The sequence below is a fragment of the Nelumbo lutea genome, chromosome 5 (genome assembly GCF_056320005.1).
Source record: "Nelumbo lutea isolate HS-2025 chromosome 5, American lotus-T2T, whole genome shotgun sequence".
Classification (NCBI taxonomy): domain Eukaryota; kingdom Viridiplantae; phylum Streptophyta; class Magnoliopsida; order Proteales; family Nelumbonaceae; genus Nelumbo; species Nelumbo lutea.
Genome location: NC_142688.1, coordinates 28,231,680 through 28,252,321, shown reverse-complemented (window position 1 = coordinate 28,252,321; position 20,642 = coordinate 28,231,680). Strand labels below are relative to the sequence as shown.

The 20,642-nt window shown below is 36.7% G+C and overlaps 2 protein-coding genes across 8 annotated transcripts; both read right to left on the bottom strand.

The window, feature by feature from the left end:
• Positions 1-285: 285 nt before the first annotated feature.
• Positions 286-2,994, bottom strand: LOC148851277 (transcription factor bHLH18-like). Of its 2 annotated transcripts, none has more exons than XM_088946535.1 (5): positions 2,884-2,994; positions 2,449-2,526; positions 1,742-2,338; positions 1,248-1,631; positions 286-1,109 (listed from the first exon to the last, which is right to left on the bottom strand). In XM_088946535.1, the coding sequence occupies exons 2-5, from the start codon at positions 2,482-2,484 to the stop codon at positions 1,035-1,037; spliced, it is 1,092 nt and encodes a 363-aa protein (XP_088802661.1). In that variant the 5' UTR covers positions 2,485-2,526; positions 2,884-2,994; the 3' UTR covers positions 286-1,034. The 2 variants fall into 2 exon arrangements, with proteins under 2 accessions (XP_088802661.1, XP_088802662.1); XM_088946536.1 differs by having other exon boundaries at positions 2,889-2,917.
• Positions 2,995-10,238: 7,244 nt separating this feature from the next.
• LOC148851276 (pentatricopeptide repeat-containing protein At3g26782, mitochondrial-like) lies at positions 10,239-19,601 on the bottom strand. Of its 6 annotated transcripts, none has more exons than XM_088947823.1 (4): positions 18,748-19,522; positions 12,644-12,713; positions 12,348-12,441; positions 10,239-12,214 (listed from the first exon to the last, which is right to left on the bottom strand). In XM_088947823.1, the coding sequence occupies exon 4, from the start codon at positions 12,157-12,159 to the stop codon at positions 10,372-10,374; it is 1,788 nt and encodes a 595-aa protein (XP_088803949.1). In that variant the 5' UTR covers positions 12,160-12,214; positions 12,348-12,441; positions 12,644-12,713; positions 18,748-19,522; the 3' UTR covers positions 10,239-10,371. The 6 variants fall into 6 exon arrangements, with proteins under 6 accessions (XP_088803949.1, XP_088803945.1, XP_088803944.1 ...); XM_088947819.1 differs by lacking the exon at positions 18,748-19,522 and adding an exon at positions 13,464-13,977; XM_088947818.1 differs by having other exon boundaries at positions 10,239-12,441; positions 18,748-19,601.
• Between the last annotated feature and the right edge of the window lie 1,041 nt (positions 19,602-20,642).

Sequence of the window (20,642 nt, the reverse complement as noted above, 5' to 3'; positions counted from 1 at the left end):
TATCAATAATGTAATCGAGGAATAGGATCAGCTACTAATAGGATCTTTACTCATAAGACATGACAGTTGTATATCAAAAATATCTCTCTTATTATTTATGGGGAATAGGTGGTGTTGTTGTATGGATATAATGTGGAAAGAACTTGTGGGTGGACCTAGATTGGTAATACATTGGTGGCCTGTTGGGACAGGGTTGATTGATAGATAGCAGATCCCTACCCCATGAAAGGAGGAGTTGTATCATTCAAATAAAAAAATAAGGACAACATCAGCTTTAACTATCAATTGTCCAACAAATTATTAAATAAAGAAATAAAAGATCCATTAATACATTATTTCATATCATTTGTCTACTACATAAAACCAGTTTTACGTCACAACTCACAACAAACAACCTGAAGGGTAAAAAATTTCAGTCAGCAGCCTCCCAAATTCCCAATCAAACCAACACTCCTACCTGCTAGTGCTAACCAAACCAAGGAAAAAAATTATGGATAGACCATTTTCACACGGGTGGAGAGACCCGGCCCACCAAGAGATCCAGTGTATTGAAAAGTCAAACAAAGACTAAAAAAATGGAACTGTGAATTGTCCAGTATAAGCCACGAGGTTTTGTTTACCACAATAACAGGTGAGGTGGGGGTGCGCACTGCCCAACATAAACGCGGTCAACAAGTCGACTGCGCAAAAAAAAAAAGGGAGACCAGAGCAAATGGACGAACAAAAAAAACCCTCCTGCAAAACGAACCTCAGGGCCAACAAGGGGACTCATCAGCAGAATTTTAGGCCTTGTTTTATTTCTTCAGATTTCTTTTACTGGATTACTTCTTTCTGAAGAAAAAATGGAGGACCTTAAGCTGACTGCCAGTAAGCCACCCACCATCATTTAATTCCTCATCTTTCGAAGCTTCTATCCACGAAGAAGCCAAAAAAAAAGATATCCTTCTTCTCTACACTTTGATTAAAACCAATTGGAACTGAGGCTTCATAACATATTTCTTCTTCTTTCTTCTTTCTTATTCTTATTATTCTTCTTACATAAATTGTCTAAAAGCTGAATGGAGATGCCTCACAAGATCCTTCACTTTCATGGAGAACTCGGGTTCCATCTACAACAATCAGAAACGGTTATCTTCTTTTAAAGATTGAACAAAGAATGAGAAATCAAATTACGAAAAGCAGAATTTTCAAGATAAAAGTAACACTAATAAATTAAATGATTCGGCAACGGTGATGGATGGACTTACCACAGCAACTATGATGATATTGAGAGCTGATTTTCCAAAGGGGATGACACTGCTGTTGACAACAGTCAGGTGGAGTTTCTCTATCTCGGCCAGTGCCTTCGCAACAACTCCTTTCTGTTTCTCACAGTGAACTCTTATGAGCACATCCTTGTCCGACACTCTCGCTTCTATTTCCGGGAGTGCCGCCTCGTCATCGGAGCGACCCCCACCCAAGTTATTCTCATCGGAGGAAGAATTGTCATCATCGGCCGAGATCTGAGATCTCTTGACTAACACCACAGATTCCACTCTTTTCTTGACCGTCTGTTCCTCTAATATCTTCACTCGCTCTTGCAGTTGCTTCAAATACTTGACAGCGTCTCCAAGAACAGAAGCCTTGTCCATCTGTAACAACCATGAATTATATCATCTTAAGGCAGAAATAGCCAATTTTTTAGACTTAAGAAGAGGAATTCCAGATGGCAATGAATGAACGAATGCGATTATGCGAGTACCTTCTTTAAGCCTGGAACAATGGCCGAGAGAGCTATGAAGCGCTGACTGAGCTTTTCTCTCCTCTTCCTTTCTGCTATTATGTGATCTTGAGTGTGTGAGGGAGGTTTCGTCGTTGCCGAATTCATCCTCTTAGTCCCATGACCGGGTTTAAACACATAATTTTGGGTCACGTAGGATGGGAAGATCATGCTTGCAGATGAGACCGCCTCGTCCATATTACCCATTAGATTACCATCCAACTGCTGAGCTTGATTGATGGGCGAGTTGGGGTTGCCGAAAGAAAGAATGTTGGGAGAAGACGAAGCTTCCGGCGTGGATGATATGTTTTCGGTGGTGCAAGAATTCCAACTGTTTGTCTTGATCTGCTTTGCAGGTCTTTCGACGCCGGTGTGAGATGCATCCATGGAAGAACCGCTGAAGGCGGTGGTCGGTGTGGCGGTGTTGCTTCGTGTTTTGAAAGTCGGGTAAGAGGAAAAACTCTCAGAAGAGAAAGAGTGCTGGAAATCTTGCCCAAGCGTAGCTGCTATTTGTTGTGTGCTGAATCCATCAAAGGAGTCCATCTGACATTCATGAATGAAGGCAGGGTCCTCCATTCCCTGTAGATTCCGCCAGGCACCAGAGAAGAAATTTTGTTAATTAATTAAGAAAACGAAAAGCACACAACTGAACAATAATACTAAATGCGATGCTAACAAGATAGCCTTACCAGTTCGGATAACCACCGGACCGATGGGATCTCCATTAATGTAGCTTCTTTGTTGATTAAAAGGACTGGTCAAGGATCCTGTGCCGAGACAATATTAAAAGTTGAGTAATTCCGGTTGATGGAATTTTATGAAGCAGCAGAAAAATGTCTCCAGATTTAAACATTATTTGAGTGTGACAAATCCAAGTATTCCCTTTATAAAACCAAGAAGAAGGTAATGATGCTATTGGACAAAAGGTTAATTTAAAATATAAAGAAAAAAGATAGAACTAAGAAAGTATACAGATCAAGAATTGGACGTGAAAAGGAAAAAAAAAAAAAAAAAACAGATTCAGAATGTCCAAGAGAGAAGCCATGAAAGAAAAAGAGGAAGCCGAACAACTAAAGACGTATACGTCGCAGGGGATAAACAGAGAAGAAATTAAGCTCACTCACCTCACCTTTGGAGGCTTGGATGAAGACCGGAGCGTTCCTAATTTTTTCTAAATCACGAACCAAACCAAAGACCTCCTTTTGTAGTGGTGCTACTCCAACGTCCAATGTGGCACTGTTATCCACCGTCGAGTCGACCTTCATATTTTTCACATCTTTCGCACGTGTGAATTAGTATCATTTCTCATTCCAGTCTGACCGTTTTCGTCACTGTTCCAATGAAGGCTGAACTGAAGTATCTCTCTCTCTCGTCTCAACCAAAATCTCAGATTTCTATTGGTGGAGGTAGCGTTCCCACAAAAGCAAAATCCTGGTTTGTATTTGTATCCCCTCGTAAAGTCGTAATCTGCCAACTATTAAGTCAGTCTTTTTTTTTTTTTTAACAGACAACCCTAATTAAGTGAAATTAATGAAGCCATATCTCGTGTTTAACGACTTAATAGAAAAAGCCCCATTCATGTGGGATCATTGGTGTGGTCCAACTGGAAGGAAGCATCGATCCACACACCACAGGTGTTTCTTTTTCCCCCTTTGGATTAAAATAGAAATTAATATCCATGCTTAAGTTTGGTTGGCACTTGGCAAGAAAGAAAAGCAGTTAACATATTAACCAAATAGCAGAGAAAGTGGTAAAGAAGGAAAACTCAACAAATCAATAATCCCATGCGTGTTTTTCTGACAAATACAATGATTGTTTTGTATGCTATATATCACATGAATAACGTGGATGGTTACACAACCATACATGTATATATTGTTGTTATTCATTGTTGTCCATAGCTTAAACTTGTCTACTTTGCTATAGTTCATCTCACAATTAATGCAACATATATTTATATATTTGGCTTTGTATAGAATCCTACTTTTGTTTCATATATTTGGCTTTGTATTAATTTGATCTTTTTCTCAATTATTCTCTTAATGTTTCATGTATATATATAGCAACATACATATATATCGGCTGATCAGACAAAAGCCCTCAAATCATGAACCCTAACAAGTAAATAAAATCAAGAGTTTTTTTTTTTCTTCTTTTTTAAATATAATGGACGCTTGAACAGTACAACATCACATCATTAATCACTTTGGTATTTACATTACTGTTTTCTTTCAATACATATTGGGACAAATCATCTACCATACCAACTGAGCTACCCTTCAATTTGCATTAAAACCAAGAGTTTGGGTCTTGATTCACATAATTTGCATATCAATACATATTGGGGAAGATGGATCACCAATAGTTAATCAGAGCATTGAATCAACTATTGCCATATCTTACCTATGGGTAATAAATATATCCAACATTGGGGTTTATTATTGGAGTTTAAACCAGTCCCCCACAACATATTCCTGCTGTGTATTGAGAATGTCTCTTAATGATAATATTAAAATTAATGATGTTATTATGGGGAGATGTTCATATACTGTAGAATATTATGAGGAACAATCTTATGGGGGGGGGGGTTGATTTGATCTCTTACTACTGATCCCGTGATTAGATTACAGAAGGTTAATAGGAATTTGGGGGATAAGATGATGAAGCTGATATCAGTCTACGTGGTTACCTCATTGGAATGCGGTATATTTGTGCGTTTAGTAGAACAGTAATACATGTTATTGTTTAATGGGTCAAGATCATCGTATGGGTTTGTTTTCGTAATATATAATATATGAAGTGATGATGTCCATGTATATCCATGTATATAGCTTCTTAGGGAGGTGAGGCTATTAATTACATCTTCCTATCTCTAATAATAAATATATATATATATATATAAGTTTCCTTTTTCAAGAATAATAAAATAATATGATTGTCATCCCCTTGGTCAGGAGTAAAGTTTATAATTAAATAGTTAAAAAAAAACATATATCCTGTAAATACAAATTATAAAGGCATGATATGTGATCCAATATTGGGCATTTACTTTGTCAAAGATGCGTATTCATTGTATGAGGATTTTTTAATCACATAAACCAATGATGTGATATTATTTTATATAAACCATCCAACTCTCAATCTCAAACTGATGACTAGAAGCTAGTTTGAACTCAGGGGAACCTCAAAGCAAGTTTTCACCCAAATTAACAAGTTTAATAAACTTTGGTTATGTTTGGTTTGAGGGAAAAGTAAAGAAAGGAAGGGAAAGGTTTCCCTACTTTTTTCCCTCAAACCAAGCATAGCCTAACGTAAAATAGAAACTTCATCTTCTTAGAATAGAATTCTAAAGACAAATATATTATTCTTTCTTAGGTTATGTTTCGTTTGACAAAAAAAATAAAAATAAATAAAAAGTTCAGGGAAAATTATTAACAAAATATTATAAGAGAACTTTCCCCTCGACTTTCTGTTTCTTCTATTTTCTATCAACACAAACACAGCCTTGAGTTTTCACACTATGAATAAACAACTTCGATCTTTCTACAGTTATTATGGTCGCAGGGACAGAAAACATAGCCAAAATCAATTTGCACTCATGCACAGGCCTCTAAACTCCATAGGCAATTGGTAAGAAGGATTAAAAGTGCTACTTGATTGGTTGTCCTCTCATGCATATAGCTTAGCAAAGAGTCAGCAGGTTGACTTTCCTTTCCAATTAATCAACTTTCCTTTCCAATTAATCACATCACCATCCTGCATGCATGATGTTTACTCGCTGGGATAAAAAAAAAAGCCCCCCCCCCTTTCTTATAAATTGCATTCTGTTTCATAGATTTCACATCAATTCATGATCAGGATTCATCTCATCTATATTAGGGTTACGAATTTTGAGGTAGGCGGGCTGAACAGTCATTCTCCCAAATAAAAATACCATATTTATACTTCTCTCACCTCAGATAAAAACCCAATATTTTCATATACGATATATAAACTTCACATTTGCACCCCACAGAGCATACATGCCCCACATACACATCTTGGTGTGCATCAGGCACATCTCCCAAAATTGCAATAGATGTTCCCAATACATGATTAGGATGTACTGTGAAACGTTCATGGGGTGTATATCTGAATTCATATATGTAATGTTTAATGGTTATTTCTTCCCATTTTATTTGTTGGTTTCTTTCTGGGGTGGATGGAGAGCGGAGTTTAGGTTTAGCCAAGTGAAAATATGAGCATGTTTTGCCGGAAGTTCATGCTTTTCAGATTGCCCTAGCAGAATATCTAGAAAGAAAAATAAAAATAGCCAAAAGGTTTGTTATAAAATGAAGTATTAATTGAGATTTGGTCGATGTAAGGGATTTGATACAAATACATGTAAGCGAACCTCCTGGATGTTTGTGGAATACGTTATTTGAGATATGTTACCTGGTGGCTAAGAGATGAACCTAGAATTGGTCTTGTGGATTTATCTATGACCATGAGAAGTCCAAGTGTAGAGCAAATAAGTAAGGTGCCTGGAGTGAGTGGTGACACAAGTTTAATAGAGACCAAAAAACACCATTTTTTCCCCTCGTGTGATAGCACCATAAGCTTCATTCGTAACACATAAGTCTTTTTTTTTCATGGAGAGGTTAGAAACAACACCAACAACCATAAAAAAGAAAACAATGTCATTTTAATTTAGAGGCAGGAAACCTATTGTTGTTGTTGTTGTTAAAACAAAGTCTTGACATGAAGGATCTTTTGTCAAGTGAATACGAAAAACTATGGGGGTGTTCAGCAAAACAGTCTTGGGTCACATGAAGCATGGTTTTTAAAACCGATTCGGAGAATGAATCGGTCAAGGGACTAGTTCTTGGATCAAACGGTCCAACAATAATCGAATGATCGGCCTGTTCTAACAAAATAAATTAATTAATTAAAAATAAATAAATAACAGTCAAAACCGCTGATCGGTTCTAACAGTTCAACCACCTAGATTAATGGTTTTTGACCAAATCAACGTTTTTTATAAAAATCTAGTCTTGAAAAAGAAAACGAAACCAATTACCTGATCAATTCCCAGTTTTTCCGATCCAACCATCGGATCCAGTCCTGTTTTGAAAACCATGACATGAAAGGTTCCTAATACTCCCCTATTCAGACTATTCAAATGGAAATAGCTTCTCTCTCGCTATCTATAATCTCACATTTTCCATGTGTTAGTTATTATTTAATTAGTTCTATATAAATAATTTCTTGCCAAATGTAATACAGTTACTAATCGCTATTACTGTTTTATAATTAATGGAACCAAGCACTTAGTTGATGCCTGACTTTTTCTACTTCTGAGGATTGAAATATTAGGGATTATGTAATCCTTAATATTATCTCTTACGTGCTACTGAGAGTAAATTTATACAAATATATGTAATTAAGCACGTATATAATTAATTGGAATCACATTGCCAGATTGAATATGGATTAGATCCATATCTAATCTAATTATTAAACAAATGCAATTTTTAAAATCCAATCCAACCAGCTTTTAAAAATAAAAAATAAAAAATGATCGTACAGATTAAAACTAAGTGGACCAGATGTCATGCTTTAGGCCTTGGGCTCTGTTGACAGCCCTAGACCAGAGTATCACGACTTCTTTCAGAGGTTTTGCATCCCTTTACACCCTCCATATCTTTGACCGTGTGAAAACTGAAAAGGTTGAAGTCTTTGCAACATTGATTCATAGATGGAGCATTTAATTTGCACTACTCCATCAATTAGCCTTTGGACCATGTAGATAGAAAGATACAATTGGATCTTTGATGGAAATGGCTCCCCTTTTTATGCAATCGGATTAGAAGCAGTGTAAACAGATTTTCAAGAATGCTAATATAAGCTGTCATTTTCTTTATGCTCTCAACTTCCAATCAGAACTGTTATGAGGAGGCGAGATAGATGGATTTATTGGAAAATTTCAATTCAGTCCCAGTCTAAATTAAATGTAGATGGTGTTAGCCGGGTAACCTGGGCTCCTTGCTACATCTACCCAGTCTGAATTTGTGCTTAAGTATAAAGTAATAACGAAAATCTAGTAAATATTTTGAATGATAAGAGTTGTCGCCTTTGGTCGGTCTATTATATTTTGGCACCTTTATTTTTCGGTAAGTTTTTTATTCGGGTAAATACAATTATTTTAGTAAGTTTTTTTTGAGAAACATTTATCCAGTTAATTATATTCATTCATGTTCTTTTATTTCCCAAGTAAAAAAAGGAAATGACCATCCATTATTAAAGGAGGGTATTTTTGTCCCATTCAAATTTTGGAAACTTTCCTCCCAGGTGGGCAGGGGCGGAGCCAGAAAATTTTTATAAGGTGGTCAAAGCCTAAATGAAGTATGTATGGACCCATTGGGGTGGCCAACCATTGAGGTGGAGAGTGAGGGGAAGGAAAATTTTACATAAAAAACTGTATTAATGTAAAGATTTTATGAACCATAAGGGGGCCATGGCTCCCCTGGCTCTGCTGTTGCAGGTGGAAAAGTTATTTGTCCACCTAGGAGATAGGTATTGCTTATTTGAGTAAGTGATACTCAAATAAATAAATTTTCCCTAATCCCTTATTAATCTGAAAAAAGAACATGGGATTTTTTGTCAATGGGAATCAAAATCCCATTGACCAACTTTCCCTCTTCTCAAAATGCAAAAAAAAAGAGCGCCCCCTTTGAGGGAAATGAAAAGGATCCTTACAAATATGAACACTATTTTCATCAATACTCTGATGAAGGGTAATCGTTGTGCTGATTGATTGGCTAATAGGGGTATTAATTTAAAAAAAAAAAAAAAGTTGACTTCTTGGATGCTGATTCTAAACTGTGTATGAAGAGATTCGTGCATGAAGGTTGAAGACTACAAGTTCTCCCCCTGTACTCATTTTTCTCTCTTTTGCTAATGTTAATCAAATTTCAACGAGACCGTTCCACCACCTGCAGTAAAGTCTGAGGTTAAAAAAAAATCGGTGAAACAACATATCTATTATCTACATATTCAAGATTTCTTTTTTTTTTTTTTTGCATTTTTTGGCCCGTTTAATTTTTTATCAGGACTCTTCAGAGTAAGGCACTACATCCCATGTTGTCGGTCTGTGGGCCCTTTAGGATTCTTTGTTAGTGCCATCAATCCGTTACATCCGGTAACTGGTAGAGGAAGAAAAGGCAAAATTTCCAGGTTCAAGTGACCAACTCATGGACAGGGCACAAAATCTATTACATTGCGCACGAAAGTTGTGTGTTTGTGAGAGAGAGAGAATAAATTTCTCATTCTATAATTCACACCTAAGATCTATCACAAGCCAAAAATTATTTAGAGCAAGAGAGCGATCTCCAGGAACATAGTAGGAAGGATGCTTCTTCCCAACCTGTCACCTTCAATTAAGAAATGAAGAGAGCATGCGAGCAAAATATTAGTTAATACTTCTTCTAGTGGGCAGAGCACCGACTAAACAACCCAATATCTTGGAATCTGTCCTTTGCAATGGCCTTGCATGGTGGAGAAAGATAGCCCCCTTTTAAACAAGTATATATTTTATGTAAAAAGCAATTTGAAGGAGGTGAATCTCTGCCTTGGTGATACGATAGATACAGTACTCACATGCCAATAATATCAAAGAACATGGTCTCCAACTAATACAGATGTTTTGCACAAATATATATATATATATATATATATATATATGTGTGTGTGGATCCGGTTGGTTAATAAACTAACTTGGACAAATCGGAATTGTTTGGAAATTAAAATGATATCACGACCTACCAACCTAGAAAATTTCTTCACCCATTGCTTAAATTTGGATAAATAACACGAGATCAAATCAGCCTCCTACAAGATTGTTCCACTGCACATCCCCACCATATATTGAGATCATCTCCCGATGATGACATCGTCATTTCTGATATTATCATTGGGAGATGTTCCCAATACATGGCGGGGATGTACTGTGGGGCATTGTGGGGGCTGATTTGAACTCAAATAACACCCATAACTTTGTTTTGCAACAAAAAAATCGCCCCTGAAGTTCCAGATTCCAACACTTTGCCCTGTCCTCAGTTTTCTCTTAGCTAACTTAATAGAATATTTCCTTTAGATATTTCTAAAACCTCAAATTACCCTTTATGTTATTTTATGAGACCATTTGACATGTCTCTCTCAACTTTCTGTCAGCAAACATTCATCTTGAAAGTGCCTTGAGAATGATCGGTTTCATCAACACCTTGAAAACTATTTGTGCTTTTACAATGGTTATTTTCATCATTTTGATTTTTGTTGCAGTTGGCCCATAGAATCTTGAATGGGCAATTTAGCAAAATTTCTTCATTGTCAATTCCGTAGGCAAATCAAAGGACAAAGTGCTGGAAAATAAAAAGTTCAGGGGGTCATTGTTAAGTGTTGTCACCCCCCCCCCCCCAAGATATTGGGTGGCTATCTGCAATTTACCCTTTAAACTTTGACATGTGTTATTGAAAATTGAGTAATCTGGGTCCAGGTTTTGAACAAACTGATTTTAGAAACTTGGAAGAAAGAAAAACTCTCAAGTATGTTTTATACCCAGAGTCAGACAAACATCAAATGCTTTGTCCATCTAGCATCCGCAGATATCTGAGTATGGGCATATACCCAGCTTCCCTCATTTCCAAAGTTAGCTTATCTAATTCCACATAGATTTCCTGTGAACGAGGGTGAGATGTATCACCCACTGAGAACACATGTACTCTTCCATCTACCTCAACCCAACTCCATCCAGGATTCTTTCTTACTCCCCTTTCTTTCATCATTTTTCTAATCTCAGCCACTTCACCCGACATTCCAGCTTCTGCATAAATATTTGAAAGTGTTACATACGGTGCTGCAGCATATGGGTCCATCATGAACAGCTGATTTGCAGCCTCCTTCCCAAGTTCTACTTCACCAAAAACTCTACAGGAACCCAAGAAGGAGCTCCACATTACAGCATTTGGTTCAAAAGGCATGTCTTCCATCAGCTTTTTCACCTTTCTTAGATGTCCATTTCTCCCATAAAGGTCAATCAAGCAGGCATATTGGTCTAGTTCAGGAGACAGACCATAATCTTTCATTTTGTTAAAGTAGTATATTGCTCTATCAAGAAGCCCTGCATGATTGCAAGCAGTCAGTACAGCAGTAAAGCAAATAAGGTCAGGTCTTGCACCTTCTCCATTCACCAAGAGCTCAAATAGTTCTAATCCTTCTGCCCCTCTTCCACTTTGAGCATACCCTGTGATCATTGAAGTCCACAAGATGTTATTCCTCTTAACGGTTTGATCAAAGATACAACGAGCTTCATCAATGCTCCCACACTTGGAATACATATCTATCAACGAGCTAGCAATAAACACATTTCCTTCTGAACCCATCTTAGTTATCAGAGCATGGATCTGTCTTCCTTGTTGAATTATTGTGAGACTCCCGCAAGCATTCAAAATGCTAGAAAAGGTGTGGTAGGTAACGTCCAATCCACTACCACGCATTTTCACAAAAAGTTTCAAGGCTTCTTCACCTAATAAGTTCTGAGAATATCCAGCAATCATGGAGCTAAATAGAATGCTGTCTCTCTCCTTAGTTGAATTAAATAGAGATACAGCTTGGCCAATCTTCCCACACTTTGAGTAGCAATCAATAAGTGAACTGGCCACAAAACTGTTATGCCCAATCCCGAGTTTGATAACATATGAATGTAGAATTCTAACTAGCCCAGATGCTGTTGGTAGCCCTGTACATGCACTTATTACACTGGCAAAAGTGAAGCAGTTCGGTCTAATATTGGTTACCAACATCTCATTAAATAACATACAAGCTTCTTTTCCATTACCATTTTGTGAATATCCCGATATTACCGAGGTCCACAGTACTTCATCCTTCTCTTTGACACTGTCGAAAACCTTCTTTGCATCAAGCATTGCCTCACACTTGGCATATAAATCAACAAGTGCACTATTTAGATAAAGATTTTCTTCATGCCCCAGTCGAATCAGTTGAGCATGAACTTGCAAACCTAGATGCCAATCCAATAACTTGGCACAAGAATTGAGAACAATGCATAAAGTGAACTTTGTAGGTTTTTGCCCAAGTCCATTCATGCAACCAAATGATCTCAAAGCTTCTCGGTATTGACCACTATTAGCAAGTTCAGCAATGATAGAATTGTGTGCTTCCAGGTGATGGCCAACCTTACCATAGTTGTTGCTAACTATAAAGTTGGTTAAGTGCCCAGGATTTCTCTTGGATGATGAACCAAACAACTGATGTGCAATTCCTTCTGAAATTAGTCCTGCAACAGAGGAGAGACTAACAGCAGCCCGATGCTGTTGTAGTAGTCCGTGAAAAGAAGTATGCATTCAAGTATTATCAAATACAATGGTCACACTGGTAATACAATGTTAGCATTTGAACCTGAGATATTTTGGTAAAAGGTGTTAGCACGCAGCATTAACCTGTCATGTGTGTTGTGCTTATTTGTGTATCTTCTGGATAAAATGAAAATAACAAGACTTGACCCCTGATCATTTATATCAAAAAGCAACACCTTGCCGTTTGACCCATGACCTGGTAAGCATTCCAATTTTATGTCCGGTCTGAGTCTTAAAAGACTTCTTTGTTACAATGGTCTTTCATGTATCCTGCAAATTTTGTTGTTTTACTATTAGTCAATCACATTAGAACAAATGGGTAGCCCACATGAAAGATGCCAAATGTAAGAGTAAACCTATTTTCTGATGCACATCCAAATAAATGCATCATTCTGTTGACTTAAAAGTTAAGGCACCATTGTTATTTTCAATAAGAATCCCTTCCAAGCATTTCATTATTAGATGTTCTCACCTTTGTAAGGATGCCAATATAGAGAACTAATTTTCCTGGAAAATTCAGCCTACCCTTGCAAATGCAGATCCTGTGCAAAAGGAAAATAACGCTTGCATATCAGAATCATATCGTATCCATTCAGAGTATCAACACTATGAATACAAAATTTAGAAGACCTGGGATTATTCCTAGGGTCTTTAAATTGTCTCACCCAAAAAAACACTAAAAAATAACACAATACCAAAGTTCCTTCTATAAATTATCTCCTTATTTTAATGTAATACAGGATTACTATTCATCAAAAAAATGTAATACAGATTTACCAATAACATTTTTTCAGTATTCATTACCAATCATCACAATCCCATTGAGTTCTTATGGTACTGATGGTGAAAACAGAACCAAAGATTACATAGACTAACACTAGACTTGCCATGGTAAACAAAAATAGACTAGCATGGTAACTACTTTATTCGACATAACACATAAAGCAAGCAGAAAACAACTTTTTTTCTGAAGAATAAAAGGAAAATTTTATTAAAAGGAAAAAGAATTACAGCAGGAAGATGATATGATTTCATCCGAAAGGAGAGAACAATTAAATGACCCAACAAACAAACTACAAGACCCCTTAAACAACACCTAAAGCTCAGTTTGGAAGGAGTACAAATACAATTATGTAGAGTGCAAAACCTTATATTTTGTACTATTTTGTATATATTTGGACTGTACATATTTGTATTTGTACTCTTTCCAAACTGAGACTAAAGAACAAACGCGCAATTTACATGCCAACAACTCATACTAAACTGGACTCAAGCTAAAAACCATGAAGCACCTTGTAGAGATGCTCAATCTTCATCCACGATCTCATCCTCCTAATCTGAAACTTCCTCGTCCCAAGCTTTGCCTCCTTTCAACAGAGCTTTTCTCTTTAACTTCTCTTCCCCTTTTTTTTTCCTTTCAAATTCCTCAAAGACCCTCCTAGCGAACTCTTCACCACCCCAAAAATAGAGGCCCAAACTTTTTCCAATGGTGACCTCTCCAACTACCAACTTTTGAAGAGTCACCATCCTTAAACTCATCACTTTGCACCTTGGTGCTTGTACCAAAAACAGAGCCCTCACCGCCCTTCTTTGATGGCTTGAACATCCTTCCCCGAAAGAGCATCTAGTGGTTGCTCCTCCATTGTTGTTCCTTTAGACTCAGCTCCAGGAGACAAATTGCCTCTCTTCCTTCTTCTCTTTTATACCCATTTGTAAGTTTTTTTGTGACGAACCATGAAGATGCAAAGATGAGCAGCTGCTACTTGGGCGATCCAAACCTGCACAAAAGGAGAAAAGAGCAGCTGCCACTAGACCAGCTCATGGGCCGGGCTGGGTCAGGTCGGGCTCGGGTCGGGCTTTTACTCTTTATTAATAGAAAAATGTTAGGCCCGAGCCCGAGCTCGGCCCGACCAACGGGCCTACAACTTGGGCCCGAGCCCAGCCTTGATAAAAAGCCCAAAGCCCGAGCCTGAGCCTGAGCCTGAAGCCCGACCTAATAAAAGAAATTCGAATTTTTCCCTATTCAAATGGGCATTATCTATTTTAATTCAGATGTTTTTCCCCTATTTAAATAAACAATGGGCCTACAAGTGAATCAACAACCTTCTTAAATCAAAAAATTTATTCAAATGGACATCACATAGGGTTTTTACTTAGGTTTAACTATAGGTCGGGCCGGGTCGGGCTCGGGCCGAGCTATTTTGGCAAAGCCCGAGCCCGGCTCGAATTTTATGTGGGCCGGGCTTTTTGATCCGAGGTTAAGCCCGCGGGCCAAAAAGCTTGTTCAAGCCCGTCCGGGGGCCGGGCCGGGCCAGGCCAGCCCATGAACAGGTCTAGCTGCCACACAATATGAATCCGAGACACACTGGCCCGTAGCAGCAAATCACAACCCAACACTTCTTAATCTGAATGAAGCAGGATCGGAGAGGATCTTTTCCTTTCTCTGTAATGTGCTTTTCACACATGCAATAAGCGGAGTGACCCCTAATATAGCTTTCTATCTCCAACGTTAAGTTCCCTATTATTAGGAACAAACAACAACTAAGTGACCAATTGAGATAAGTCATCTCAACAATATAACTCATGCCCCATCAGATTTGAGACAAGTGTCTCATATTAACCAAGGATCTAACCACTTGGTCATCTAGTCTAGACTAGGCCAAATGGATATCCACTGACCCAGTAAGAGCTGGAACTAGGATCCAGAAAAATCCAATAATATTGTATCTCTATGCATAAAACATTTTCCAATAAACAATCAAATAAATTTTCTTGTATAGAAAATAAATAAATAGATAATAATTTTAAAAAGGTGAATGATTGTATGTGAAGGTGTTGCATAGAGATAACCATGAAATAATCATCTTCCATCAACATGTGGCTTGTCACATGGCCATTGGATATTCCAACATGTTGAGGATCAAATGAGGGCCTATGGCCACTCTACCATCATCTCTCACTTGGCCAATTAGGCCCGAGATGAATAAGTGCCAACCAATCCCACTGCTTTGGCATGCCTTACACAATCTGCAATTGCAATGGGTTTAGTCAATGGGTCGGCAATCATTTCTTTTGTAGGCACGTATTCTACCAAGATCTATTCCATTGGTAGACATCATATAAGTAACGGTACTGGATATCAACATGTTTCACTTCAAGGCATGCCATGGTAGCATAACTGAGTATCTTCATAGTTTTCATCAGTACATCAAGAACTTTCACTGCTTTTGAACCCACAAATCTGCCATGGTAGCATAACTGAGTATCTTCATAGTTTTCATCAGTACATCAAGAACTTTCACTGCTTTTGAACCCACAAATCTGCAAGTAATGAACTCAATATGCATGACAAATTTAGGTGCATAGCTTTGCTTTCTTGCTCATCAATGAGACAATTAATCCTCCTAAGAGGAATCAGCACCCAATAGTGAATTTGCTATCATTTGGATCACCTGCAAAAATTAGCATCACACTAATCCAACATCTCCAAGTCATATGTGTTTGAAGTGTTTTACCAACTTTAAATATCCAAGCATTCTTTTAATGGTTCTCTAAAGGGTTCCTTAGGTATTTACTTACAAGACCAACAACACATTACATATTAGGTCCTATATAATACATTGCACACATCAAGCCAACTATAGATTTAAGCACAAGATCTGCTTTTCATCTTTAGTATTTCTTCATTAACGGGAGCCATATCTTAATCTAATAACCCCATGGCATTCTTTGACATAAACTATCTCAAAATATTTCAGGAGTAATGCTCTTGTGAAAGAGCTAAAATTCTGGCATTCTTATCCATTTTTAAGCATCTATCATTTTCAAATTGGTTTTCATCGAATTATTCATTTCATTGATTATGAAGTCATCACTACTAGCAATTAGGAAGTGCTCTACACATGAGGGAAGAATAATAAACATACATCCACTATTCAAAAGAACAAACACAAGGATAAAAGGAATTAAGAATAAAGCCATATGTTGCATAATCATTAAGATGAGTCACATGTCTCTTCATGAAGAAATACAGTTCTCATACAGGAAAAGAAAAAACTGAGAATGAAAAGATACAACCAATAACATAACAAAGTAAGCTTAGTAACAGTTGAGGTAAATCTCCTCGCAAATTAATGCTTCTATTTGAGTATATCTACAATTCAAAACTTACTTTATAATTTCCTATGGATCCCTCAATATTTGTTTACTCCCTGTAGATTTTTGTTTTCAGTAAAACAATTAATTCTCAAACTTGATTTTTATTTATGGCTTCACACCATATCATGTGCTTCCATAGCATCTTCAAGACAATGGAATCATTAAAAATCAAGAAAATCAACATATAAGGGATTATTTATTTAAATGTAATAGTCCAATAATCCTTATGAGGGGAATATTTTCCTTCAAATCACTCCTTTTTGAGAGTTTGTACAAGAATGACCATGACTAGGACATCCAAAAAAAAGTCCATCCTCCCTGAATTTTATTTTCTAGAGATACAACATCCTTTACCCTCCATTAATACAATAGTCTGATCAAAATGTGTAACCTTTGTTGATTTCACTATATGATTAGTATATAAAGGTACACTCAATTCTATTGTTATCTAACTTGCTTCTTTGTTGGAGGAAAAAATTAAACAGGCTGGAGATATATTCTCCACTATTTCTCTTCAAGAGATTTTGTTTTTCTCCTTGGCATTTTATTTTGATTTTCTCTAATCAGATTTTTCTTTAACCAAGTACACATATCCAATTCTAGTATAACCACTGATAAACACCATAGTATGTACCCTTTCCCCATGAGTTTTCTCATTCAAATGGCCACACTCACCTGAAAGGATAATAGCTAATGATTCTTTTGATTATCTTTCTTTTCTTAAAAAGGAGTTCAATTAATTTTTGCTAAGAGATGGTTCACAAGATTAATGCATTCCCATTTTGGGCATTCGATTATTGGAACTCCTTCTTTCTATTTTATCTTTATATGCAAGAGTCTCAAATAGGCATTCTCATCTATACCACAAATACAATGAGCATCTACTTTATTAATAGACAAAAAATGTTTACTCCCACTATCCTTGTCCATCCTAAACTAACATGGGTAGTAAATTCCCTTTTAGTTTTGCTTTGTGTTTTAAGCTTTAGGAGCTTTACTTTTTCTCCTGATTTTGCAATTCTAGGGAGTAAGAAAAAAGGTGTCCATATGATCTAGGAACCGAAGAGTGATTTCAGAAAAAAAAGAAAAAAAAAAGACTAAACAGTGAATATGTTTGAACAATTCAGGGGACTGTGTTGCAGTTTAGCATAATTGAATATCACTAAACAAATGTTCATAATGTCATGTAGTAATAAAAGAAGTGTTCACAAAGACATGACCATTCAGCGATTTAATAATTTAAGGATTACCACATCATCACATCACAGCTCTCAAAAATAAATCTGAGGAAGTGGACTATACACATTATCATAGATAAGCAATCAAATAAGAAATTATTCATTTCAAACAGCAATGGAAGAGATGAAAACACGTTGGGCCTCTTTTATATGGCACTCCACAAAAATTTTACAAAAAAAAGTCCAAGGTTTAATGCTCTTCCCTCCCCCCCCCCCCCTTTTTTAATGAGACTAAATGGGAAAAATAAATAGTATGAGTGGACTAATCATTACCCTTCCAAGAATCAAATCTTTCAAATAGGTGTAACACTAAAAGAAACTTTTCAAGAAATAGTTTATTTTAAACTATTTTGATCACTAAAAAATAAGAATATAATGAGGAACTTGTGGTGATCAAAAGAACATTTAAATAATCTTGGATAGAACAAACATTCTATCTACTAGTCCAATTATTCAATAAAAGTGATGCAAATCCAAAATTTTGTGTTTCAACAAATATGCGTCCAACAATTTTCAAGTTTAAAGCATTAGCAATAGTATGATGCACCCACCGATATAAAGTGATTTATTTTTAATTAAATACTACTAAGTCCACTTGAAAGTGGTTACAAAAAACTTAAGAATTTGTGTAAGTTTTGCTACAAGATGACTTATTAAATTGCACAATGCCCAAACACAAAGTCCCAACTAAAACACATAAATTTAGGACTATTAAATAAAAGGAAAGGTAGGTTGCTATCTTCAAATGCTATGGAGCAAATAAATCATCTTTTGGTTCCTCAAATTAAGGCTTGAAGATACAGGGAAACAAATCCTAGTATATTGGATCTAAACAACTTTAAAGCCTTAAGCATTTAAAGAACTAGCTTCCTGTTAACAACAGATGCAAAAAGACAAGGCAGTCCACTGATTAGGCCTAAAAAACTGGTTAATTTCAATCATACCAAAATTTAATTGAAGCTAATAATTCTGAGCTGCTCATGCATATGTAGCTGGCAATTTTTGTGAGTAAGGGGGGGGGACTTAGCTGTGTGCGATCAATTCCATTGATTTAGCAGAGTAATCTTTGATAAAATATATATATATAGGGCCCCAAAAAATGAAAAATAATTAATGACGACCGCGGGAGATCGTTCAAAAAAGGAATCAAAAATTTAAAAAAAAAATGGGTTTGTAATACCCGATTTGAGCCTTGTGGCGATTCGTAGATAGCAATCCTTGAATCAAAGCAATATGGAACCTGATTTGAAACGCTTGGGTATGATTTACTGCTCGAATCGACCTTATCCGACTAGATGAATCTTGTAGAGATAGCAAACAGCAAAAGCCCTAAATTTATTTAGGGTTCATTCGGCTCAGATATCAGATGTGATGTGTAGCCTTTGAACGAATAGCTTCAGTCGATGAAGAAGGCCAAAAAACAATATATTTTCTTTGTCGAATCTCTAATGGCACCGACGAGTCAATCTCTCTACAGCTGATACGCAAAAAAAAAAAAAAGAAAAAAAAAAAAGAATCTGCAACTTGGTTTCTTTGGTGTCGATCAAACTATTAGCAGTGGTTTTCTCAAGCGGTCGAAGATGCTTATAACCCTCGAACCGGCCGGAAAAAAAGCTTCAAACTCAGTTTAACAGGGGATTCACAGTCGCCCAGTGATGCTTTCGAGGTTGCAGTAACGTAGGAGTGAAGCCGCCGTCGTTAGAAGCCAACGGCTGGACTGGAGATGGGAGAAAAACCCTCGAACTGGGTTCTGTTCGCTCGGAGTTGCCGGAGCCTGCTGCACGTATTCAGTCGCTGGAGTCCACAGTTTGTTCGGAGATGGGAGGAAAAAATTCTAACAACTGCTTCGGTGGAGAAGAATGGAACACGGCTGCTATTTGGGCGTTCCAAATCTGCACAAGAGGAAAAAAGAGCAGCTGACACATAATATGAATCCGAGACAATAGCCCGCAGCAGCAAATCGCAACCCGGCACTTATGGAGCCGGAGTAGAGAGGATCTTTTCCTTTCTCGGTGATGTGCTTTTTACACATGCAAGAAGTAATTGGGAGTGACCCCTTATTATTAGGAGCAGTCAACAACCAAGTAACCAATCAATCGAGATAAGTGTTCCTCAACGGTATAACTCATGCCACATCAGATTTGAGACAAGTGTTTCAAAGATCTTCCCATTTGGTCATCCGGTCTAGATCAGATCAAATAGATATCCACTAACCTATTAACTAGGAGTGTTCATGAAAAACTAAAAAATCAAACCGAAATGAAAAAATTAAACCGCAAAATGCAGTTAATCGAATATAAATATATATTCATTATATATAAATATATACTTATATTATATTTATAATGATCTATTTATGAATATATTATATATTGTTAAAATATTTATAATATATTATATATCATTTATTATTTATAATACAATACTATACATATATTTATATAATATAGATTATAAATATAAAAAACAAAAAACCAAAGAATCGAACCGATCAAAAACCGAAACCAGTAGATTAGTTAACCGGTGGTACCAGTATGGTTTTGGTTTGGTGAAATGGAAAACCCAATACCACCAGTTCAATTTACAAAAAAAGGCCATGGTTCAATTAACCGAACCGTGGACACCCCTACTAGTAAAAGTTGGAACTAGGATCCAAAAAATCCAATGATATTGTATCTCTATGCATAAAACATTTTCCAATAAATAATCAAATAAATTTTCTTATATAGAAAATAAGTAAATAGATAATAATTTTGAAAATGTGAATGATTGTGTGTGAATGTATTTCATAGAGATAACTATGAAATAATCATCTTTCATCAATTTGTGGTTTGTCACATGGCCATTAGATGTTCCAACATGTTGAAGATCAACCAAGGACCTATGGCCGCTCTACCATCATTTTGTGGGTCCTGCCCTTGCTCGTTTTTTCTCTTCACTCTTGCTTCTTCGACCCACTTTTGATCTTCACCTCCTTAAAACGAAAGGTGTCTCTAACATGATTCTCATCCTAAACACTAATGTTGTCTCCATCTTCCCTCTTCCCTCGGCCCTCTTCATCCTGTTGTTTCCCCG